Source organism: Astyanax mexicanus, chromosome 6, assembly GCF_023375975.1.
Source record: "Astyanax mexicanus isolate ESR-SI-001 chromosome 6, AstMex3_surface, whole genome shotgun sequence".
Taxonomy (NCBI): Eukaryota; Metazoa; Chordata; class Actinopteri; order Characiformes; family Acestrorhamphidae; genus Astyanax; species Astyanax mexicanus.
The window spans coordinates 47,011,914-47,038,825 of record NC_064413.1 but is presented as its reverse complement, the minus strand read 5'-3'; the positions used below and the strand labels follow the sequence as shown (position 1 = coordinate 47,038,825).

Sequence of the window (26,912 nt, the reverse complement as noted above, 5' to 3'; positions counted from 1 at the left end):
TTAGGCAGCTGGTTACCAGGATGGAAGTTGACAACGCCTCTCGCTTTTTGAAGAGGAAAATAGTGAGAGTGAGTGAGGGAGTGAGGGAGCGAGTGTGTGCTTTCCTCTCTCTCTCTGGCCTTTTCATCTGGCTGCACAGAGTGTGCAATGAGCAGGAGCTGCGATTGCCAACATCAAAGTTGCTGCCTGGCACCCGCGGAAGTGCCTCCACCCAGACACACAGCGAGGAGACAAGGCAACGCCAGCTTCAGCAACGGCAGCGGCTTAGCATTCACACAAATCACTGAATGAAGAGAAAGAGTGAATGAAAGGGGGGAGGGCAGTGTCACGCGGGCCAAACCAAGGACAGAAAAATGCAGATACCAATCAAACAGTTTATTAACACAGGGGATAGGGTTACAGAGGTAGTCAGAGACAGGCAGGGTCACTATCAAAAGGGCATCGATAACAAACAACATACCAGAATCAAAAGAAACGCCTAGTAGAAGAGCTAGCAAGCTAGATTCAATGCCCAGCAAAGGAACAAAGGAAACCGGGGGGGTCACAAAAATCTATTGTATTTTAAATACATCATTAGTATTCCCCTATATTTACAGTATTAGTGGTGTAAGGATAAAAATCAATATACTGAAACAACTTAGCCTACTATATATATATATATACATATATATATATATGTGTTTAAAAATAAGCGAATCTGTTCAGAATGATGTTAATTAACACTGCAACACTGAAGAAACAAAGACCTATTTTTTAAGAAAATACTAAGAAACGATCACCCCGTCACACAGCGCAAGTCAATTGCGTAATGCGGACAAGTGGAGGTCGGGTCGGTTTCGAGCAGAGAATCTAAGCTCTATTCTGAAGTACTGACCATCCAGAGTGTACAGGTCAGCCACCCATCCATTTATATCCCAGTTCTGACACATCATTAGACTATACACCACGCACAGACACACATACACAAGCATGCAACCCTCAGATCATGGTCTGAAGACACTCAGCAGATGACAGATGCAAAACTGTGATTTGAGGAGAAGAGGGAAGAGAGGGAGCGGTTGCCGGATGAAGAGCAAGTCATCGTCAGAATGCTGTGACTGACAGCAAGTTCAAAGCAGTCTAAAATAAACTCAGAGCTTTGAAGTAAGAGTCACGCATATTTGTAGGGTCTTAGTGCGTCCAAAGTCATTTCTGGTGCATGATAGATCTGTGTTACAGCCAATTACAGTGTGACTGGACCACAGGACCACAGCAGCACAGGCTTAATATTCTACATCAGCCAGAGAGCCTATCAATACCATTAAAGAAGCACAAAATCAGTTTCTTCTGGTGCTAAAACTTAGAGCAAAACATTAACACTTAAAAGTTAGGTATTACCATGTCTGTGGGTTACTGTGATCCTGAGTTAAACACCTTAAAATAGCAGGTTTGCTAAAAGATGCTAACCGGCAGCTGCCAGTCTTAGCAGGGTTCGAGCAGGTTAGCTATGATGCTAACAGCCAGACTTGGCAAAGCATGAGTTATAATGCTAACATACACAACAGTCAGCCTTAGCAGGGTTGGAGCAGGTTAGCCATGATGCTAAAAAGCTGGACTTGGCAAGATTGGAGCTGTAATGCTAACTGGGAGCAGCCAGTCATTGCCAGTGTTGGGAGTAACGGCGTTACTAACGCCGTTACTTTTTTTCAGTAACGAGTAATCTAACTAATTACTATGACTGTAACTATAACGCCGTTACCATTTCCGACACCCCGTTACTGCACGTTACTTTAGCAGCTCTATGAACTTTTTTTTTTTTTTACTTCGCTTTGCCCTGGTTAACCCCTCCTCTGTCCGGTGAACTTGAGCTTCTGGCCGCTGTGCCTGTGGTTTGGCGTGGTGAAGTGAGGCACAATTGTGACGATTTGCGTGCTCTAATCAATTCAGTGATTGCCGTGGACAACCCAAGTTCCGAATTAAGGACGTTAAGCTCTTTTTAGCTGCTCCGGTTTTTGTGGTGCTGCTGCTTTCTATTTTAGAGCTTAGATTCTCTGCCCGAATCCCACCTGACCTGAGGACCGACCCGAAATCAGGCTCCTATTTTTATTTTATATAAAGCTCTGGTGTGATAATCACAATGTTGCTAAGTAACCAATTATTATTGTTCACTAAAGCGAACAAAATAGCGAAAACTGAAAGTGAAAAACATTTGTGTTAACTGAATCTAATAAAAACGGTAATTAAAAGGAAAAACATAACTATCTCGAACTGTATTTTGTGTTTATAAAACTAACTAAAACGAACTGAAATTACTGATAGAATACCCTCATTTTTGTGTTTAATTTATTTATAAGCGCTGTTGTACAGCGGAGTTGTACAGCCGGAGTTGTTGTGCCGAGCGCGCGGCACCTCGTGGTCCGTTAGTTCTTGTGTAAAGCGCTGGTGCTAGCAAGCCCACCCTAAAATGAACAGAAAAAATAAAAACAAAATAAAGTTAAACTATAATAAAAATGAAAACTGTAATCACGTAGCTCTGGGCGCACGTGAACGCCTCCGCGTTTGACTTGCAGCATTGTGTGTAGCTGTTCTTAAAAATCATTTAAATTAAATAATAGTTCTATGCTTCTATGTTACAGTGTTAATTAACATAATTCTGATTATATTTCGCTCATTCAATCAGCCCGAAAACAGACAGTTTATGGGGCGGATCGGGTCAGGCTCATAATGACAGTTTATGGTTCGGGCTTGGGCAGAATGTGCACGGGCTCCGGCTGGGTCGGATTTTTTGGGCACGATCTAAGCTCTATTCTCTTTTGGTGAAGCTATTATATTAATACCATTTTAACGGGCATTAAATTGTTGTTTTTGTCCATTATTTTGTTTTATATATACATATTTCTTTTGAGTGTGGCTTGGTTTGTTAAATTTCATCCCCAGACGCGTTTTTCCGCTTTTTTCAGTATTACAAGTTTTAGTAATTTTCTTTGGTTGTGTGGAGAATTTCATTTTATTTTTTTTGAAATTCGTTAGATTATATTTTTGTCAACATTTTGGGTTTATTTTCGTTTGTTATTTTTTGTTATTTTTCTAATAATAATAGTAAATGCATAATTGATTTCCTTTTTTTGACGGGCGAATAATAAAAAGTAACGCGATAGTAGTGCTGGGCGATATAACGATATCGATTTGTTTCGCGATAATTTTTCCCTCGATGACGATGATAAGCCTGTGCAATAGAATTCGATAAACATTCATTTCCATTTCCGTCTAAGTGGCGCGGCAAACAACGAAAACACAACGTGTAATCAATCCAGAAGACGCTGGAGCAAATTAATAAATAGTTAAGAAAATTGTAATAGTTATTCTCATGCATGCAACAAAAAACCCTAAAGAATAGTGGAGTATGGCCCGACACACGCAAACAACCATAGTGTTTGTACTTTGGGAATAAACGGCCGCACTGTTCAGCACGTTTTAAATAAATTTTAAGTAAATTTTAAGCACTAAATGTAATTAATTCAATTTATATTAGGACCTCGGGGCAGGTGCTGCAAAAATGTGTATGTGGGGCGCGGATTAAAGGAAGAGTTTTTTTTGCGGAGCGGTAACAGGACAAAAACACCTTAAGAATGATGTCTAAATGACTTTCCTCTAATCTAATATAATTTAACATGGTTTAAGGATATAAAATAATTTCTAAACAAACGAACTTTTTAATATTGAGCTTATGGCCCAAGTGCAAAAACACAAAATCATTTATCATTTAGATTATCTGCCTGAACGCGAGCCCGAACCCGAGCTTGAACGCCAGCCTGACTCAGGCGCTGCATGAACTCGGGCCGGTCGAGAACACCGCTTTCCTCTCAGATTAGGCGGAAGAAAATGGTCTTTTTTTTAATGTAACAAATCACACTGTGATTTTTGTGATATTTCCCCAATTACAGCTCAGCTGCGCGTTTAAAGCTCAACGCATGAATTAATCGGTGCGCTGTGCGCCGCGCGTGCTCGCGGGGGATTTGACGCGTCTGTCAAGCAAGTTAATGGACCGTTTTGGGGGCAGAGATTAAGAAGTACAGCAGGTACATCTCAGATTTGTAGTTTAATGCTCTACTAAATTACTGGCTTTAAAACTGGCTCATGATATGGTCGGTTCTGGCTGGATTTTTTCCTGCCTACAGGCTGCATTTGACGGAAAGCAGCTCCTCAGTCAGACAACAGTGTCAGCATACAAATCGTGTGCGTTTCCTACAGGACAAACCATTTAAAAGTGCAGATAAACTCATTAAAAAATCACACAGTGTCTGTCTGGCTTAAAATACTTTTAATAAGGTACAGCTTTTAAATTAATAAATCAACATTCATTAAAAATCCGTGAGAAGTTCTGTATGCTAAATGACAAGCTAAGCTAATAAGCTAATAACATTTAATAATAACAGAAAAATAGATATGAATTTGGAAAATAACCAACTAAAGTGAGCTCAAAATACAATAATAAATATAATCTAACGAATTTCAAAATATAAATTAGAAATATTGAACTTCAATATTAAATTCAACTTCAACTACAAAAAACGCAAGGACCGATAGAACATAACGAACAGAAAAAAATAAATTTGAAATTGGAAAAAAAGTTCAAAATGCTAAAAGAAATAAAACCTAACGAATTTCAGAATATAAAATCTAAATATTGCACTGCAGCAGTACAAAAGCCTAAGTGCTTAAACAAACAAACCAAAAAACAGCCTATCACAAATCATTTTTTGAGCCCGACCCAGCTGAGGAAAAGGTGGGAAATCTTTTTTTTTCCGGCTGGGTCTTGGAAAACTTTGTGGTGAATTAAAGGGGCCGAGTTGCAATTTTTGTTTTACTTTAATCAGTTTTTAATCCGTCTTTTTAAAAACAAATATTCCAATATTGGCTGCCAATCAGTGCCCAATATTCTGAGCTCAAAAAACGCTATTCGGGCCAGCCCTACTAATCTAATATAATTTAACATGGTTTAAGAATATAAAATAATTTCTAAACAAACGAAATATTTAATATTGAGCTTATAGCCCAAGTTTTTTTTTCAGTCATGGAAAATTGGAAAAAATTGGAAAAAAGCCCGAGTTCATGCAGCGCCTGAGTCAGGCTGACGTTCAAGCTCGGGTTCTGGCTCGCGTTCATGATTAATTTGTTTTTTTTAAAAACTAATATTGGAATATTCGCTACCAATTACTGCCAAATATCCGGAGCTCAAAAAATGCTATTCGGGCCAGCCCTAATAATTATGGAGATACAGAAAAAAATATTGTGATAAAACTTCCATCACTCCCTTATTCTCTCACTAATAAAAACAAACCTTTAAGTGTGACACAAAGTGATTTGATTTATATCGTGATACATATCGATATCGACTGATATGGAAAACTATATCGTGATAAGATTTTTTCCCATATCGCCCAGCTCTACGCGATAGTTACTTTTACTGGTAACTAATTACTTTTATAGTGGAGTAACTCCGTTAGTAACTCAGTTACTTTTTTGGAGAAGTAACGAGTAACTATAACTAATTACTTTTTCAAAGTAACGTGCCCAACACTGGTCATTGCATGGTTGTAGTGGTAAACTGCAATGTAACTGTTTTTTTCCAAGCTTGATTACTTGCTAAGGGGTTGATGACAGGCTAAGGGCACCAGGTTGGGTAGAGTAAGTCATGTTGTTTGCTATGATACAGTATGCGTCTCATTTCTGTAGTTTACTCAATTTCATAAAGTCATAAAGCCAAAATGACTGGCATACAGCTGCATGCAGTGCATTTATTGGTTCACTACATGAATCGGCCCTGTGGCCCTTATATTGGATTGGTGCATCCATACTAATAAGTGTACAATGTTGTTATTTAAAAGTCATTATTTATCACTTTATTATATAATAAATTATGATTGTGCACACGATTGTGTATTCCTTTAGCTGTTGTCTCCATTGTTGCAAACAAAAATAAAAAAATAGCAAACTTAGAAGTGCCTATTGGAACCGCTGATGGACAATGCAACTGTAATTCAATATAGATATAGTTAATTATATATATAATTTGACAGTAAAACAGTAATAAATCTTGTACTTATTAGAGCTACAGAGTACATTAGTTCAGCTAAACATCAGTGAAAACCCCTGGTTCTGTGTGTGGTGCAGTGCAGGAGAAAATGTGAACAGTGTGAGTCTGATTTATTACTTTAATAAAAAGCTGAGTTCAGCCTCTAAAAAGAGAAAGTGAAAGACATCCAGCTGCTCCAGAATTAAAACTTCACTGGTTAACTGGTTAATAATGGCTCATTTTTAAAGAGTTATGAGTAAAGTATCGACTTTCTCAGCACATTTCTCAGAGGGACGCCTCGTCTGTTAAGTCTCTGATTGTTAGATTGGACTTGGCTTGATAATTAGCAGCTCATAAGAACTGGATAAACAATTTTAATTTTATTCTTCCTCTTGTTTTGCTGAAACATTCTCACTTTCTTGTTATTCTTTTTGTAACATACTTTTATTTAATCATTTTCTTTTTTTAATACAATATTCTGCAACTGCTTTTATTAAATATTAAGAAAAAGGTGTAGAGTGAAAACATCTTTTAAAAATTACATGTAATGCTTTTGCCTATAATAAAGCACTATGAGCAACACTAACTATTTAATGCTGTGTAAATAAATATTTTTATTGTAATATTATTACTGCTAGTCTATAACATAACTGACCACACTAGTTTCTAATTAAATTTTAAACATGTAAATGCCTTAAATTACTTTAATTTAGCAAAAACTAATACAATATTGGTACATTTCTCCATGATTCATTGATATATAAAGTATAAATACAGTAAAAGTGAATTAAATAACCTACTTGTAGAAAAATGTGTTATAGTGGTATCTGCCAAACATTAAAAACACTTACTTAATAATATTTCTGACATGACAAGGCATGGTCTCGGAAAGTCATAGCTATATATATATATATTCCACCCCTTGACAGGTGCCATTGTATCCAGATAATCAATATGAATTAGTTCATATATCAGTAGTTTTAAAATAGTTATCAAATTCTGAAAAGGTCACAGAGAGACAGAGTGACACAGTCGTCGTACCACTACATAAAAATGAATCAGATCATGAACAGATCTGCAACATGTATGCCATTACAGCTCCCCGTCACACTCAGGATTTATGAAGCTCTACTTCAACGCGGACTTCAACACGGTGGAGATTTAAGATCCAATCTGCCGAGCGTGACCAGCCTTTACCCGAGGCCTCTGGCCTTCAGTGAGTAAGAAGGCGAAGGTGGTCGAGCGGGAGACACGTGACGAGCGCTGTCAGTGGCCTAAAGACCAGAGCACAGTTGGTCTTTGTCATCAGCGCAGATATTCCTGATTCACAGCAGGCAGTGGTGAGTATCTCTCTTCCACAGGGCCACAGTCTGCCAGACAGCCTGACTTCAGGAGATACAATGTGTGAAAAAAAGCATTCCTTCCTGTGTCCTTTCAAAATCCACACACATGCCTATTACTCATGATACCAAATTAGATTCTTCAGACTCAGCAACATGTTGCTCAGTCAAATCTGTCATTTTCTACACACAGTAGGAGCTGAGGAGCTGGACCTATAAGGGGCACTTAAAATCCTTTCATTTTCCCAAAAATCGTCAGTGCGCATTAAAATATATGAATTTTACCAGTCAGGTTGTAAAAAGCAGTAAAGCTGCTCTGCTTAAGTACAGCGTTATACAGTAGTTTCAGTAAAGTTTCTTTAGTACAGAGGCTGGATTAGTATTAGCATCAGTTGCTAATCGAAGCGCTAGCTCTGTTGATGATCAGAGGTAAGTATTATCAGCCTGTAGCCTGCTGCTAACCCCAGCTAGCACTGCTGAAGCAGCGTTAGCATTAGCCGCTAATCACACTAAGCACTAGCTCTTTTGACATTCAGAGGTGAGTATATCAGACTGTAGCCTGCACGCTTACCATGTTAAAATAAGTTATGTGGGACAAACCGCTAGCTAATGTCGCCCTGGCTTACTGAAACACTCATGGTATCTACGTGTAGCTCTAACTGCGGTAAGCAAATGCTGCTGCACCCAGCCTTAATGAAAATCTGGAAATCTAAGCTTACTGTACATAAACTTAAGTGCTTTACTCACCCAAATAATCAGTTTTCAAATAGACCAGAATATAGACGTTTATTGATAATATTATATTTATTTCACCCTGTTCTTTAGGACCCCAGAGTATAGACCACTACAGAGCAGCTATTATTTGGGCAGTGGTTCATTCTTAGCACTGCAGTGATATTAAACGTTTATGTGGAACACAATGTGGGAAAAAAAACGACAGCTCGAATCAATCGAATCAGCGACTAAATCAAAGATCATCACTACAGCTGAGGCCCTGTGACATAAGCCTGTATTAGCTTGTTTTCACTATGTCAAGCAATTAGAGTAGCATCACCCGTGGGCAACAGTACACTCGATTAATTCAGCAGGCCTGTGTGGCAGCGGCGGCGAAAACCACGAACATGAGCGAGCACCACCAGGAACTCACACCAACAATATGTTTCATAGTTCTATAAAGTGATACCAATTAAACAGCCTAAATCTTTAATGAGCCCTTCATTTGGAAACACATGCTGTATGTATTATTAATTAGACACATCCTTCCCCTGAACTGGATTTCAACTGGGAAAAAAAAGCTGAGTGCGGTCAAACGTGCTGCAGAAGATGCAACCTTTACTGTGCACCACAGCTTCATAGAGAAAGAGTCAGGAGGTGGAGGACACTGTAGCCACACACACACACACACACACACACACACACACACTTCAGAGGCTGCTGAACACACACATACAGCATGCTAGGCTGCAGCTCAGCCTATAGGAGCTTATAGCTTCATCACCATGCTAAACTGAAGGATCGACACAGAGTCACACTTCCAGAATGCAGAGCTGTACAAATACATTAAAGGAGCTTGAAGAGACAGACCACAGACAATGAGATAAAGGAAGACCTAAAGGAAGCCTGTAGGCAAACATTAGAAGCTTACAGCCAATTAAGAGTCCGTCTGTGCCCTAAGTGACCAAATCCAATTTGTATGGTCCAACTGCAGATACACATAAGCATGTATACACACTGATAGCCACAATATCATGTGCATATTTTACTTAAAGAAGCTTAAAGAAAAAACATGATAAAACATATTTCATTAACTGCAAAGTTAACTGTGCAAAACAAAACAACAGGCTCCTCCAGGAATATTTATAAATACAGGTTTTAAGCTTGGGCTGCATAAACGGATTTAGAATAATCTAAATCAATGCTGAAAACATGAGAACCTACAAATAATGACACTTCTGATTGATTTTTCTGTCAAAAATAAGAATTTACGTCCATCCCAGACTATGGGATAATATGTCGTAAATATTGATCTCCGTTTTGTTAATGTTTAACTGCACATGAAAGTAGATTAGAATAATAACTATTGTGTTACAGACACCAAACATGCCACAGAATAATCTGGAAAAATAATAATTTAATATGACCGTTATTGAAAGACCTTTTGAAATTGTGAAATTGAGCAAATCTGCCTAATTATCTCATGATGTGGGGCAGGTAGTAAAATACTCTTTTCTGAAGTGACTGCAAATCAGCATTATGAATAGTGAAAATTCCCCACTTTGGGACTAATTAAGGATTATATGTTATCGCAAAATGTGTAATCAAAACGTCAAACTTAAAAGCTTCATTGCTTTAGCATTCCTTAATCAGGGATGCATGATAATATCAGAAATCATTTTTGGATCATTATCATACATATGCTGTTAGAAGCAAGAAAAAGGCAGATAAAGCAAGACTGAGCCACTCTGACAAGAGAGTAATTATGCAGTGGTCAATATCTACCAAAAGTGGTCCAAGCAGGACAACCGATGAACCAGAGAGTGACAAATTAGGGCGCCTGAGGCTCATTGATGTGGTAAACGAAGGCTCTATTTCATCATAACTCACAGGCCTTAAAGTATCTGCTGCTAATCATAGTGCCAGATACCACAGAACACCAGTCAATGCCTTGACAGGTCAAGGGGGACCTATGCAATATTTGTTATAGGCAGTGTTATAATAATAAAAAAATAATAATGTTATAGCTGGTTTAATGTTAATGTAACTGTAGCATTACATTTCATTTGGCAGACGCTTTTGTCCAAAGCGACTTACAAAAGTCAAGTACAAAAGTAATAGGAATTAAGATAAACCATTTTAGATAGGGCTTAAAGGAGGTCGAAGGGAAATAAAAGGATAGAGAAGTGAAGGAGGGGAAGAAGAAAATGAGGTTAGAAGTAGTGTGTTAGAGGTGTTAAGAGAGTAAGTGCTCTTTGAAGAGCTCTGTCTTCAGGAGTCTCTTAAAGATAGCGAGAGATTCTCCTGATCTGGCATACTACACACATATAGAGCTGTATTTTAGCATATGTACACACTAGGGGTGTGCCATATAGTATCGTACACAATAATATCGCAAACATTTTTGAATATCGTGAACGATATTATACCCTGAAATATCGTGTCATATCACCCACCCCTGTTTATCACTTTAGGGTACAACTTTTTTAGTGTTTTTAGCAAAAGAAAGATACACACTGTTCTCATTTCACAATATATATCTACTAGAAACAGTTTATTTCTGTCCAGAATCATTTATTTTACTTTAATCCTGGATATATGGTGATATTTGGAGTGCTTTATTAGTATCATGCCATTCTGAATCATCGCCTTCTTTTACAAATGATCATAGTTAGGGCAGTGCTAGATCATATTGTATGCAATAATAAAATTGAAATTTTCATTTTGTTTCAGTAGTGTATTCTTAAAACCATTTTTTTTTATTCAGTGTTTTGAAATATTGTGATATTATTTTAGAGCCATATCACCCACCCCTAGTAAACACGTGAACAAAACTGTTGGTACCCCTCGGTAATGAAAGAAAAACCCACAATGGTCACAGAAATAACTTAAATCTGACAAAAGTAACAATAAAATTCGATGAAAATGAACAAATGAAAATCTGGCATTGATTTAGAACTGTGTTCAAACTAAATTATTTTAAAAAGTAAACTCAAAAAAGTACCCCTGAAAATAATGTGACCAAAAGGACATGTTAAATCAAGCTGCATCCACTAATTAGCATCACAGGTGTCTACAATCTTGTAATCAGTCCTATATATATATAGGGCTACAGGTAGTCACTGTGCTGTTTGGTGACATGGTGTGTACCACACTCATCATTGAAAAGCAATGACTGACTTTCATTTGTTCATTTTTATAGCATTTTTGTTTATTGTTACTTTTGTTGGATTCAAGTTATTTCTGTGACCATTGTGGGTTTTTCTATCATTTTCCGAGGGGTCACCAACAATTTTGTCCACAGGTGTATTATTGGACATACACACTCATAGTAGTGTACTGAAGCAATGTGAACACACAGTCAGAGTGGTGGAAAGCCACCTTAACGACGTGGGTGCAACTTGCTGTTTTGCTATTTTAAGTTTAAGTTAAGGTAAAGTACTGTTCCGTCTCTCTGAATTTGTAAAAACTCACTTTCTGCAGGTCCAGGTGACCAAAATGCCAACTTTCTAATCCCAATCTTGCTCCTCTAGTCTTTAGGCCATGACTTTCCATTCCTACCACATTTCTGACATCAAGAGAGCATCCTAAATGACCAAAAAGTCATCTGACTGAATCTGACTGAATGACATCATTCCTCATCTCGTTGAAGTGAAATACAACAACAACAAAAAAAAAAACTGATCTGAGCTGCCTGCTTCTAAAATATATCATACATAATATAATTTATGATCATTTGTTACTGATTACAACAGGAACATTACCATACAAACTAAATAAACCCCACAATTTAGTCAGCTTGCCTTGAATGAATCAGTCACAGACAAGGCTGCTTAGTCTACATCTGTGATTTTGCTTCGTTTCCAGCCAAAACCACACCTCAGCCATCATGTTCTGATGCTCGGATACAAATTTAGACTGCTTGTGCTAAACGTGAGCACGGGTAGGCAGTTAAACGGGAGATTGTTACAGACAGAGAGACATCCTCTCAATCTGGCACAATGTGATGCTCGGGCACCTCTCTGAAGTGATCAAACAAAGCGACTTGGCTCGGAATAGCCTATTTTCTGAGGAGCGCTGAGAGATTTCAGAGGGAGAAACGGCGTGTGATGTGGGGAGAGCTTCTCCCAGATCACTTATTTATCTGAGGCTTTTAAAGATTTAATTCCTGACAGCTTTATGACTAAGATCGAGTGTACACAAGTCGTCACAGACTGCGTGAACGTGGAGCTGGAGTACAGAGCCACAGGGGAGGGTTATATTTAACGGGGAGGTGCTTTTACGCAAGAGCTGTCCTACTTCCAGCCGTCTGCTAATACTGCTGCTGCGATTCTGCAGTTATACGTACAGTCAATAAAGCACGTCCTTCTCCCCAGAGCCTCGCCATCCCTGCTTGCATTCTCAGATGTCTCTCTGCATAACAGTCATTTTCTTAACCTGAATCAACTTCAAATAACACTCAGTATCTCTCATCTCTCTCTATCTATCTATCTATCTCTCCCTCTCTCTATCTCTCTGCTTACCCACATTCACCATGCACTCGTCTTCCCCTCCGGCTGCTTTTTTATTCATTTACGCATCTCTTTCCTCTTCCCATTCATTTTTCCACCTCTCCCTCCCTCCCACCCCCTTTACGTTTCTGCCACAACTCGGCTCCCGCTCATTGTTTGAAGCGCCTCACCTTCCTTAGAAAACCCGAGCTATTCAGATCACATACTCCGCCAGCTCTAGCTTGCGGCGGTAGCCATGAAGCTAAACAGCCCATTTGAAGGTATATTACACTCTGCAATGGCTGCAAAAAACCTAAGTAACTTTCACCCAGCGGAACAAAATGCTTTCTTCAGGTCTGAATTATTTAAAAGGTTATACTACAATGAAATAGCATTGAGCACAAGAGCGGAGCTGCCCGAGCAGAACAGGTTAAGATTGAAGAACAATACAAACAACACAGCATTGAGCACACATCACTGAAAAAGATACATCAATCTCATTATCAACCGCTTAATCCGTGAAGGGTCGCGGGGGGGGGGGGGGGGGGGGGGGGGCTGGAGCCTATCTCAGCAGGCATCGGGCGGAAGGCAGGATACACCCTGGACAGGCCGCCAATCCATCGCAGAAGATACATCAATACAAAACAATATTAAACTCTGTCAACGTTAAATGAAGGACTCATTTAAACAAGTAAAAAAATTGGCAGAGAATATGTACACTCAATTATGATTATCAATCGCAGTGCAGTTAATCAATAATTAGATCATTTACTAAATCAATGGGCAGCCCTGTGCGATATGACCTTAAAATCAATTTCACGATCAACTGAACATTTGAACTCAACTATGAATTATGAACGAATATACACAGTCACATCACAATACTATGACCGTATATATATATATACACACACACACACACACAATGCAAGTACACTTCTTTACATATATAAGAATAAGGTATAGTATATTTTTAATGTCATAGATGGATAAAGTATTTTTAAGCCCTATTAGGTGTGGGCGATTTGGCCCTAAAGCAATATCACAATATTTAATGCTATTTCCGCAATAATGATACTCCTGGCGACATGACTAAACACTAAATTAAAAATATACATATATCAAGAATACACTACTGCAACAAAATGAAAATTATTTTTTATTAAATGTATACAGTATGATATGGCACACCCCCTAACTGAGATACAAAAAAAATACAAGAATTTTACCAGATTTGTAACAGAAGTCAATGATCCAAAATGTCATGATACTAATAATGCACTTCAAATATCTCCATATATCCAGGAAAAAATAAATAATACTGCACAGATATAATCTGTCTCTAGTAGTAATATAATGGGAATGAATTTTATTTTGCTAAAAACAGCTAAATAAATTTGTACCCTGATGTGATAATTAGGGGTGTGTGATATGGCATTTCACTATTTTAAGGTATAATTTCGCTCAAGATATTCTAAAATATTGGCGATATTATTGTGTACTAGGGGTGGGAGATATGGCTCTACAATAATATCACGATATTTCAGGGTATTTTTGCGATAACGATATACTTGGCGATAAAGGAAAACTAAAATAATTAATTCATTTCAGGAATATAGTATAATAGTATAACAGAATAATCATAATGTGGCAAAATAAATAATATAGAATAAAATAATATAATGCAGCAAATAATATTGCAGAATATTTAGTGCATGCATATAAACTGCAAACTAAAACAATTATACAATAAATACACCTAAAGCTTCACAGTAAATAATAGACTACTTTTAAGACAGAACATCTCTATTATCACGATATGGATTTTTAATATCACGATATTTCTGTGTCACGATATATTGTATACGATATAATATTGCCCACCCCTATTGTGTACGATACGATATGGCACACCCCTCTAGTAGAGAAAAGAACAGATATCAGCAAATCTTTTCATAATTGCCTATACTACATAAAACCACACAAGCGCACTGGACTGACTGATGGACCTTTCCTAAAGCTGCATTCATTCAACAATGTTCAGATTCAAGCCTCTAATTTGTAATATTATTAAATACAACAACCAATTTAGACCCATTAGGCCCTCTGATGCACCTAGTTTACAGCTACTAAAATATCTTCATTATTTACACAGAATGGACCCTTTTTCCACATTGTTAGCAGCCCCGGTCCAGACTAAATATGAGTGGACTGCATTTTTATAATGAAATTCTGGAGCAGGCTCCCACAGCTGATCCTCAGGTCCCTGTTACACAGTATTCACTATGTGTTATGTCTGCTACGGCCACTCACTGAAATTCACCTCAAATGGGTCTAAATATGACCAGCACTGAAGGCTGCTTCCTATCTGCCAGCCACAGCAGGCTGTTTCAGCAGCTGTCAAAACACCAAAACAAGGTTATGTCACGACACAACTGCACTACACACAATAATAAAGCCTAATCACCCTCTCCAACTGGCTATTTTCTAAGCCACGGGCTGTACTGACACCTCCCTGCTCTGCATGTTAGTCTCTCCTCCGAAAGCAGTGCTGATTATCTGTCCTCCTCTGGAGGATCTCTAAGAAAAGCTCTGAGTGTGAATTCTCACACTGAAGCAAAGTTCAGACTGAGGCTGAGCTCTAATTAAGTGTTTTCCGTCGGATTAGCCATTTACTCCACTGCTCAAAAGTTTGGGATCACTCGTCATTTGAATAATATGTTATTTTCTATTTAAAAATGAAGAATACAGTTAATATTTCAACAATGCTTTGAGCTACACTCATATGTAGGTGTTTTCAATATCTGTTTCTGTAAAGAAAATAAATTTAAGAGTAAGATATTACAAAATAAGAAACGAAACACAACAATTATGTATTTAGGGTTACACAATATATTTTACATATTACACACATATATATATATATATATATATATATATATATATATATATATATATATATATATATATATATATATATTTCAGAATAAAATAAATATCATAAAATACATAAATATCCATATTGTGATAATAGCCATATTCTGCAGTCTATTTCAGCAGTTTACTCTTATATTGCTTTGCTATTTAATGTGAAGCTTTAATGTTTGTAGTTATATATGCACACACTAAATAGCTTGCACTTATTGTATTGTGGTAAGTCTTTATGTTACATTATATTACATAATTTATTTTGATACACTTTATTATTGTTATTGTTATTATTATTGTTATTATTATTGTTGTTTTTATTATTATTATTATTATTATTATTATTATTATTATTATTATTCTTAATCAGTATTATTTTGTTACATTAGTATATTCATAAAAATAAATGTTCGGTTTAATTGCCAAGAACACCGAAAAAATGTATGTTTAAGGGCCTCGTTTGAATGTGTTGAGGCAGGCTGCATGCGCAGAAGGTTTTCGTTTCAGGGTTTAGAAAACTGTTATTCAAGATTGTCTAAAACATGCAGGCAGGTACAACATAAGCTCTTATCTAGGTCAAGAAACAAGCAATAAGTTATACACAGGAAATAAACAAGAATAATGCCATTCTTGCATTATTACCTCTTTTATAACCTTTGATTTTCTTACCTATGATTTTATGATTCTTACTAAATTATTTTTATCTTATTTATTTCATATCTTATTAAAGTGCTAGGTCTTTTTATTTATTTATTCTTTTTCTTTGACAATCACTTCCCTATGTATTGGCTCAGCTACATTGTAAATGAGGGCCACCCTCAATGTACTTTAAATAAAGGTTGATTGATTGATTAATTGATTGATTGATTGCGGTATAATGGTAATACTGTATAGCACAGTACTAAAACATTTTAACAAGGATGGTTCATACATATCACTCATGAATAACTGATATATCACATATGCTCTATGTCTCGCTACTACAGGCCAAAATACTTAATTCATTCTTGTGCATTTAAGATTGACCCAGAAAGGGGGCACCCACTAAATTTTATGTAGCTCTCTGAAAAGAGGTGGTGGTGGTGGGGGGGGGGGGGTATATATATTAAAAAACGAAGAAAAAAAAACAAAAACAAAGTCCACCTAAGTTGTTATACACTCAGGCAAAGAAATATGAAATGTGTGCCTCAAATCTCTCTGAAGATGGGTTAATCTAGTAGCTAAAGTTATCTAGATAAAAAGCTAATTTCTATATTTGCTCCGTCCAGTCGCTCAATCATCATTCTCATCTAAACAGTTTACTATAAGTAGAGTTTCAGACAGACAGATTGGAGTGTGTTCTGTAAGCTTGCTGGTTTAACATTTACTGTATGTGTTCAATTGGTCTGTAAACAAACTAAACTTTGTATTTTATTTTTTATTTTTTTTTCAGTTTAAAAAGAATCCAAAATTGGATGGTATTGTGGCCAAGTAAACACAGGACTTGGGCAGTTTAAGCAAATCCCTGTTGCTAGTATATAAAAATGAATCTGCCCACCCCCCAGCAGTAAGTCTATTTTTTGGTAAGTCTAAAAAAAAAAACTGGACCAAGCCACCACAATGTATTTTACAGCAGAACCTTTAAATCCGTTGTGGGGTGTGACCTTCATGGATGCAATGACCCTGTTGCCATATCACCACAGCATAATAAAAAATAAACATGTACAGACTGAATATAAGGACACTAATAAAGCTGTTACAATCTAATGCAGCTATATGCTATAGTTTTGTAACTGCTTTACTGAAACAGGTGTGTCCCCCTTTCCCACTTTTGGGAAAAACAAAACACAGCAGCCCATCTCTCACTGTAAGAAAGAGAGGCCACCTGATGAACTTCATGAACTGTTATTTTAATCTGGTCTGCATACAGCCCTCAGACTGTCAATGATACAATGGTACAAAATAAAGCTGTAAGAGTGAAATGCAGCCTAAATACAGGCACAGCTCTTAATCTAGCCCTACACATCGAATCACCTAAAACCAGTAGTACAGGGAAGAATTTATTTAATTAAACACCAGCAAAATAACAATACTAAACACACCTCAAAACCCACAATAAAAGCATGACCCAGGCATTTATTAATAGATGTGGTACCGTCTTTTGAAAATGGAATCCAGTTGGCTTCGAATTCTAACTCTGTTTCACCCTAAACAGTTACATTAAGTGCGGTCAAGGTTATATTATCTTAACATGTGATTAACTTGGAAACATTAAAGTGTTTTTTTAACACAAATATATATATATATATATATATATTTTTTAAACAACTTTGGCCTCAACTTTAACTACTAAATGGGTCAGGGTCTGGGCTGTTAAGGCCCCCTGGCTAATGATCTGCTACTGTATGTGACCTCTGACTGATTCTTTATACGTTTAATTGTTTTCTTATAGATTTTAAAATTGCCCAACAAGAGTTGAAGATTTCTAAATGTACCAATAAATCACAGTGCTCATTAGAAAAACATAGAAAACATGTTTTAATCCTATTTACTGGAGTTTTCCCTTAACAAAAAGGGGATAAACTACAGTGAGTTCTGCTACTTATACGAGTACAGCTATTTTTAATACTACTGTTTCTTCTACTACTGCCAGTACAACTATTACTACTACTGCTAATAATACAAATATGTTTGCTACTTCTACTACTATTGCTAGTACTACTGCTACTACTTCTAATAGTACTACTGTTACTACTGCTAAAATACTGCTAATAATACAAATACTGCTGCTACTTATACTATTATTGCTAGTAATGGTAATACTACTGTCACTACTGCTAATAATACTGCTACTACTGCTAGTACTTCTAATAGTACTACTGTTACTTCTACTACCACTACTACTACTACTACTACTACTACTACTACTACAACAAATACTGCTTATAATACAAATATTGCTGCTACTTCTATTATTGCTAGTACTAATGCTAGTTCTACTGTCACTGCTGCTAATAATACTGCTACTACTGCTAGTACTTCTAATAGTACTACTGTTACTTATACTACTACTACTACTACTACTACTACAGCAAACACTTTTTTAAAATACAAATACTGCTGCTACTTCTACTATTATTGCTAGTACTAATGATAGTTCTACTGTTACTACTGCTAATAATACGGCTACACATACTGCTACCATTCTGTTAGTACTTCTATTACTAATATGAATACGACTGCTAATAATACTGCTACTACTTCTGCTAATACCACTACTGTATGGCTAATAATACTGCTAATACTACTGCTCCTACGTATGCTAGTACAACTGCTAGTGGTACAGTTTTTACCACTGCTAATGCTAATAATACTGATACTTATACTGCTAAACCTTCTTCTACTACTGCTAAACGTGTTATTTTAGTACACCAGTAAATAGAAATGGCCTTATGTTATGGTAAGGTGACGTTTTACCATTTATTACACAATCCTTAGTAGTTTTTGTTTGCATGGGTCCCCCAGAGCTAGGCTAGGCTTCTTCCTAAAGCTTGCCAGTTTGTTTTTTCCCTGTGCATATGTTTGTTTTTACAAACCAAAGCTGGTTTACAAAAAAAAAAAAACGGGCTGTAAAGAATTTATACAAATAAATGAACTTTCTCAATAGTTCTTTTTTTCCTGAAGGACTTTAAAGGAGTCTAGCTAATGAGCTTACACAATATACTTCTGACTGATTCGTGTACACTTATATGGGCTTTAAAGTTTCACAACAAGAGCTGGAGATTTCTAAAGGTACAAAGTAACCGAGAAATAAATAATAAACACAGAAAACACGTTTTAAAGCAAATTATTGGAGATTTATTTAACAGAAAGGGGATAACTACAGTGAGTTGTGTTGTCAGTGAAAAGAACCCAGACTCCCAACAGCTCTACAGTCTACACACCCACCTCACACAGCCCCCGCGCGCAGGGCAGGTGTGTGTGGTGGGGTATTAAGGGGGTAAATTGTGTAAATACCTGTAGTTATAGGAGGGGAAAGCCCTGCTCTCCTTCAGCAGACTCCGGTACAGAGACAGCACCTGCGCTCTACTGGACGCCGCCATCTTTCCCACAAAGGCGACTAAAACACTGCCTGAACAGAAAACCCGCCTTTATCGCCTCTCGCGCTCCGACTGCGGAGCAAATAAACAGTTTTATAGTTTAAACAGGCTGTAGAAATAAAGCGAATTCAGATATTAATCAGTGTACAGCGCTGAGCGCGGGGCGGGTGTGTATATTGATCAGGCTCGCGCGCAGGTGAGGCGTGTTTCTGACAGGCGGCGGGTCTGAGAGAGGTGAGTGGGACAGTCTGAGGGCTGCATGTTTATTAACTTAATACTGTTATTATTTATATTATTCACCTCCTCCTTCTTCTCTAAACTCACAGCTCATTTATACTGCGCGTTCAGAGCACAGCCCGGGTTCAGCTCCGTTCTCTGTGTGTTTATAGCTGTGTTTACTGTGTTTACTGTTTACAGACTGACTGATAAACTCCACTACTGTCACTGAGATATTATATATATATATATATATATATAGTTAGAGAGAGAGAGAGAGAGAGAGAGGGAAAGTGGGAGAGAGAGAGTGAGAGAGAGAGGGAGAAAGAAAGAGAGAGAGAGAGACAGAAAGATGCACACATAGAGAGAATGTGTGTGAGTAAGAGAGAGAGAGAGAGAGAAAGAGACACTTTTGACTTTTGGCACGCTTTATTTTACTATTAAAAATTTACATTACACAAAAAAAAAATAAAAAAGGGTCAAACTAAAATAAGTGGCTTTTCTATTTTTCTGTGTGCACAAGACCAAATAATCTTCATTAAAAAACTAAATCAATTTTCAATCTAATCTTTATCAGAGTTTTAAGCATGTCTCCAGCATCCTGAGAGCCACCCTCCTTCAATTTGTTCTTCCTAGACAGTCACACAGCAAGCTTAGCCTGGCCAGTATCTCTCTTTGTGAAGAGAGAGAGAAAGGGACACAGAGAGAAAGTGTGTGAGTGAGAGACAGAGTCTGAGCAAAAGAGAGACAGTTACTGAGAGCGAGAGACTGTGTGTGGGAGAGAGAGACTGCGAGAGAGAATGTGTGTGAAGGAGAGACAGAGTCTGACTGTGAGAGAGCGAGAGACTGTGTAGGAGCTGGAAAGACAGAGGTAGAGAGACTGAGCACGAGATTGACAGAGAGACTGAGAGAGAGACTGAGAGAGAGAGACAGATAGAGAGACTGAGAGTGTGTGTGTGAGAGAGACAGATAAAGAACCTGAGAAAGTGTGTGTGAGAGAGAGACACAGGGAGACTGAGATAGTGTGAGAGAGAGAGAGAGAGAGAGAGAGCATGAACATGTCGGCACGTGTTGAAGGAGTTTGTGAATGTGACTGTTTAGTGAATGTTTTCACTTCAGCATTATTAAAAAGCATTTTGCATTCAGCATTATTGAAATATATTGACATTGAAAGTATGTAAACATATGAATATTACCAGTTAAAAGTAGGATACACCTTAAATATGCTGTTTGTTTTTTCATTATTTAAAAAGTTGTATAAAACAATATCCTTTGTAGATTAATACTAAAATCATACGACTAGGGTTGCAACGGTATGAGATTTTCACGGTATGATAACCGTCTCAGAAAATACCGCGGTATCACGGTTATCACGGTATCACAGTTTGTTACATATATTATTAAACTGACCCTTAAAGAAATTACAACAAAGGTTTTTTGTTCAATTAACTATTTATTGTAGAAACCTGGAACAATTATAATTTTAATGTCTCCTTAAAAAAAAATAAGCTGTATACCATCAGGTGAAGGAAAAATTTTTTTTCCACTACTCTTAAGGGCATTAAGAGTGTATATAAAAAAAATATATATAAATATATATAATATATATACACACATACACACACGTTACACACATTACATGTCCTCTAAGAAGTAAAGATCCTGTGTTTAAACTATTCAGTACAATTATTTAAGTTTAAATTATTTAATATCTGATAAACTGAGCCTGGGTCAGTGTCTGATCAACAACTGTTGTAAACGTCCGTTTTACTGCCAAGTTGGTATATAACCAGATACTGCAGAAAGAGGGGATTTATTTCTGACATGATCCTCACAATAGAGATTTCTATTTTAAGGCTTTCACACCGAGTCTGGTTTTAACATTTGAAAAACAGGCACGTCAGAATTTGAAAATGAACGCATGTAAATGAATGGCGTCTTTCACATCCAGTCCGGCCAGGACCTTTACACGGACACGTGAATCCATCGTAGCACGCACTTCACGCCTGTACCTGCGTGCCCAAATTTCGGATAACTCAGCGCTTTTGCGGGCGCTTACTGCATGGGTTGTGCACGACTACAAAGAGGTTTTATTTAGGTTCAGATTAAAATTATAAGCTAAACACATACTTTGCGCTGCACAGCGGGGTGGTGTTCTCGGAGATGGGAGAACAGGTTTGACGTATGTCCACCTTTAGCTGTGACTTTACGGCCACATTGATTACAAATCGGATAACCATCCTGCGTTCGGCGGGTATCCGAAATAGTCCCACACTGCTGATTTTAGTTTAGCCTTTTTTTAGGCGGACGGAGATTTGTTTAGTCTGATGCACTTTCTGTTGTTCTCACCGCTGTGTGCTGAGCAGCTGAAGCGGAGCAGAGTTGCGCATGCGCGGGTGAGTTTCTCCGCTGGCTTGCGTTTTACCGGTAATAAGCAAACACACACGGTATGATAACCGTGCATTTTAATACCATGGTATACCGTGAAACCGGTTACCGCTGCAACCCTACATACGACCTATGGAGAAAAACACATGGATTTAAGTATTAAACAAACCAGAATATGTTTTATATTTTAGATTCTTCTAAGTAGCACGTCTTGGGTAGATGACAGCTTTGCATATCTTGGCTGAATTTTTTCAGTCAGCTTTATGAGGTAGAGTCACTTGGAATGGCTTTCAGTTAACAGCTGTACCTCGTCAGGAGTTAATTACTTAAATTTCTTGCCTCTTAATGTGTTTGACTGAAATCTGTTGTTCTTTGTTGAATACTGATGTGAAATAACTGGCTTACAGCTTGTTAATCTGCTGTGATTTGTGTTTTTGTAGCCTGTGTGTATGGACATTAGCAATAAACTCGGTTCTGAGCACAGTGTTTAGTGGTGCTGGGCAGTAATGTCTATTAATGGGGCCTTAAAAATGTCCACTAGGGCTGGACCCGAATATTCGGGTATTCGGATATTCGTTCGTTGAGTAGGTATTCGGTTTTTAATTTTGGTATTCGGATATTCGTTTTTTTTCTCCTTTCCAGAGTTCCACCTCACTCTAACCACTTCTGTTCTCGCGGGTCCCGTCAGAATATCTTGCGCGCGGGACAGAACTGAACTGTTATTGGCTGGAGCGGGAGTTTAATCCAGACGATGCGGGAGCAAATTAATAAATAGTTAAGAAAACTGTAATAATTGTAAAAAAAAAAAAAAAACCTAAAGAAAACTCTCAACGCGCAGGATGGACCGACACACACACGCACACACCGATGGTGTTTGGACTGGGGTAAGGAACGGGACCGCACTATTCAGCGCTGCTGTTTTAATAAATATATAAGTAAATTTGAAGCATTAAATGTAGTTTATTTAATTTATATTAGGAACGTGGGGCGGGAGCGGCAGAAATGTGTATGTGGCGGGCGGGCGCGGGATTAAAAGAAGCAATTTTTTTGCGGAGTGGTAACGAGACAGAAACGCGGGAGCATGGAAGAGTGGGTTTAAAAATCAGTCTCGCGCAGACCTCTATTATACATGATAAAAAAAAAATGCAGGCTCTTCGAAACTGATTTATATAATAAAACGTAAGGGGTAATGTGGCAACAGTAGGGGCTAAATCGGTTACAAAAGCCTGGCCTACAAAAATGATGTCTGAACGAATTTCCTCTTATCTAATATAATTTAAAATGGTTTAAAAATATAAAATAATTTCTAAGCAAACAAAATATTTAATATTGAGCTTATAGCCCAAGTGCAAAAATACAAAATCAGTAATACGGCTATGCCCTGCACAATCCTTAAACAGAAATAGACCAAGTACAATAACGTCATTAACAATGACTTTCCTCTACTCTAATATAATTTAACATGGTTTAAAAATATAAAATAATTTCTAAACAAACGAAATATTTAATATTGAGCTTATAGCCCAAGTGCAAAAATACAAAATCAGTAATATGCCCTGCACAATCCTTTAACCGAAATAGACCAAGTACAGTTTACAATGACTGTCCTCTAATATAATTAACAATGTTTAAGAATATAAAATACTTCCTGAACAAACGTTTTTTTTGTTTGTTTTTTTTAAGCAAATAACCTAAGTGTGAAAACACAAACAGCAATTTACTGGGCTGGCTTGCGCAGCGGAGAAACCGTGCAGCAGCAGCCTCCTAGCCTGCTTACGCAGCGGATAAGCCGCGTGTGGGGCAGCAGAAATTCCGGGATGAAAACACCAAGAAATCTGGGCTAAAAACACAGAAAAAATATGGGGTGAAAACACAAAAATCCGGGATAAAAACACCAAAAATCCGGGGTGAATATGTCTCGTTGGTCAGAGCAAATTGAACATTTTTCAGTGGATTAAAGGGGCCGTGATTTGCTTTTTTTAATTTTTTTTTTTACCTCTTTTTTTAAAAACGAATATTCGAATATTCGCGAATCAGTGCCGAATATCCGGAGCTCAAAAAACGCTATTCGGGCCAGCCCTAATGTCCACTAATGGTGTTCTGAACACTGTGTTTAAAGTAAAGACTAACTGGATTGGGATTTAAATAGGCAGTACCCAATCTATTAAAATATGGGATACTGGCACCTTTACCTGAAATGCTAATAGGCGTCCCTAGTAGGAATTTTACCAATTCTGCTAATTGATTACTGAAACAGACAGCTGAGAATAAGAATCAGTGTTAAGTAAAACAGGTGCTGTCAATTTGGACAAACATGTAGTTTGTATAATATAATTGCTCATTGTGGGAGGGTTGGATGTGCTTTTTCAGTCTGCACTGACTTTATTATATCTAATTTTCCCATCTATATATAAGAACGTTCACTCACCATCAGTTTCACAGTGATCAAATCGACTGTCGGACTCTCTTGTTGGTTTTGCGTCACATCCAAAGACCTCATGCAGTGTCACACAACTTCTAATTGATATCCCAGATGTCCTTGAATATCAATCAGTCTTGTTTGAGATGAGAGGTTGTTGGAGGGGTTTATTTTATTAATTTTTTCTTCCAAATTGGCTCCTCATCCAGCTCTGAATACTGATGTGTTTTAGCCACTGCTAGTTGGGAAACTTCTGGCAGCAGATGACTCATGTTAGGAGCAGCTGCAGGGATAAGACCAGCAAAATGCAGCAGACGCTGGACATATTTAAAACTCTGCTTGCAAAAATAAATCATAGACATCTGATGGTGTATAAAACGCATTGTGCCATCTCAAATAATACCCATGGTTTTAAAAGAGATGTTGGATGGTGTAATTCCCTATGCAGAGCTATTATATTATGATCAGCACAGACCTGAAGTGCACTGACGAGCTCTTAGTTAGATTTTTATAAGTTAAATAGACAAGGACAAACAACCTCAATGTACTGAAGCTATAGCCGTTTGACAACATAGGGTGAAAACTTGGGAAATTGGGCACAGATCAGTCAGCACATTAAAACCACCTGCCTAATATGGAGAAGGTCTACCTTGTGCCTTGTGCTAAAAGAGCTCTGAGCCATCAAGACCTCTGAAGGTGTTATGTGATATCTGACACCAAGCAATAAGCATACAGTAGATCTTTTACGTCCTGCAAGTTGGGAGATGGTGCCTCCATGGATCAGTTCAGTTAGCCTTTTGAGACCCTTTAATGCTTGTCTAAACGTTCAGAAGTGTTTCAGTCAGACAGACTTGAGTGTCATCTATGGAGAACACAACGTTAGCTATCATGCTAGCTAAGTGTTCAATGCTAAAATATTTTTTTAATATGTCTGCAGCTAATGATAATTTTTGTGTTGACTAATCTATTTTTTTGTTTAATTGATTAACCAATGATTATTTCTTCCATGCCCTCAATCACTTTAAAATAAATAAAACAGCTGGTTGTGGAACTGCCCTTTAAATTCACAAAATATGTTTAAATGTGGAAAGTTCTGATATTTATTAAATATGTAAATATGTAATCAATTCTGTTTGGGGACTTTTGGAGACAAATATAACAGTTTTACGTCAATTCCGTAAATAATTTCCAAGACTAATTTTGAAAATATACTATAAAACCAAAGTGCAGAATATTAAGCACATTCACATAAACTGCAAAACTATACAAATATACAACGTATATTTCAAAGCTTTACAGTAAATAGCAAAACAGATTTTTATAAAACTAATTTGAATAATATTGCTGTTAATATAGCTTTTTTAATGTTTCAGAAATTATAATTATATTACTGTAATAATGTGCAGTAGTATATTTATATGGGTCATTTTTTACAGCATTTACCTGACACTCTTATCCAGAGTGACTAAAGACCTCGGCATACTTCATGCGGAGACGACGTTCGCGTGGCTCTAGCGAACAATGTGACGTAATTGCGGAGAAAAACGAACAGGCGCGGACGTCGCACAGGGGCTTCGTTCGCCGTGTCGTGCACATGGAAGCTGGGCGAACTCCATGGCCGAAGACACAACGCGACAAAGGCTGTAATTGGTCGTTAAAAAAGAGGCGTGCCAAGAAAACAAACATGGACGATTTTGAAGAAATCTCCTAGGGTATGTTTATACACCTCGAGTATTTCACACGTTGCCATACCGGAGCTTGTTTAGACAGAGCGTGATGGTTTTCCGGTAGTCATGAAACTAAGCGTTACTAACGTAACAGCACCACCTGCAGTTGTGGAGCATGCGAGACAGGCAAAGCGAAGCCGCAGAAAGTATGCCAGCTCGAAAGCTCGCGAAAGCGCGCTTGACTTCGTGCAATGCTCACGAAATTCGTTTCGCTGGAAGTATCCGGGGCCTTTACAGGGTTATTCCTATGGGCGTGGGCTAATGTAGTGTTAGGAGTCTTGCCCAAGGACTCTTATTAGTGTAGTACAGCGTTCAGTCACCCAGAATGGGAATTAATAATGTGATCGCTCACTAGCAAGTAGTGGTGTTATCCACTGTGCCACACCAACCACTGCTTTAGACAGCATGTTACTTGTACATTTGTGACACTGTCAATCGAGGAGTATTAAATTCCCACACAAATTTTGAAATACAACATCTTATCTATCTGGCACCCACTATTTTAGACCCTCTATCAAACTCTACACATTTACATGATCAGGCCATGATCATCTAG

At 37.5% G+C, this 26,912-nt stretch overlaps 2 protein-coding genes across 2 annotated transcripts in view; one reads left to right on the top strand and one right to left on the bottom strand.

Annotated features, from left to right (window-relative positions):
* The window catches only part of LOC103036122 (LYR motif-containing protein 4), an 89,095-nt gene extending 69,375 nt beyond the window's left edge, over positions 1–19,720 (bottom strand). The window contains exon 1 of the mRNA XM_007238633.4: positions 19,524–19,720. Coding sequence (XP_007238695.1) covers positions 19,524–19,609 — 86 coding nt within the window. The 5' untranslated portion in view covers positions 19,610–19,720. The remainder of the gene's footprint in view (positions 1–19,523) is intronic.
* A 39-nt stretch (positions 19,721–19,759) lies between these two features.
* The window catches only part of fars2 (phenylalanyl-tRNA synthetase 2, mitochondrial), a 249,150-nt gene continuing 241,997 nt past the window's right edge, over positions 19,760–26,912 (top strand). The window contains exon 1 of the mRNA XM_022673398.2: positions 19,760–19,840. The gene's annotated coding sequence lies outside the window, so the exon portion shown is untranslated. The remainder of the gene's footprint in view (positions 19,841–26,912) is intronic.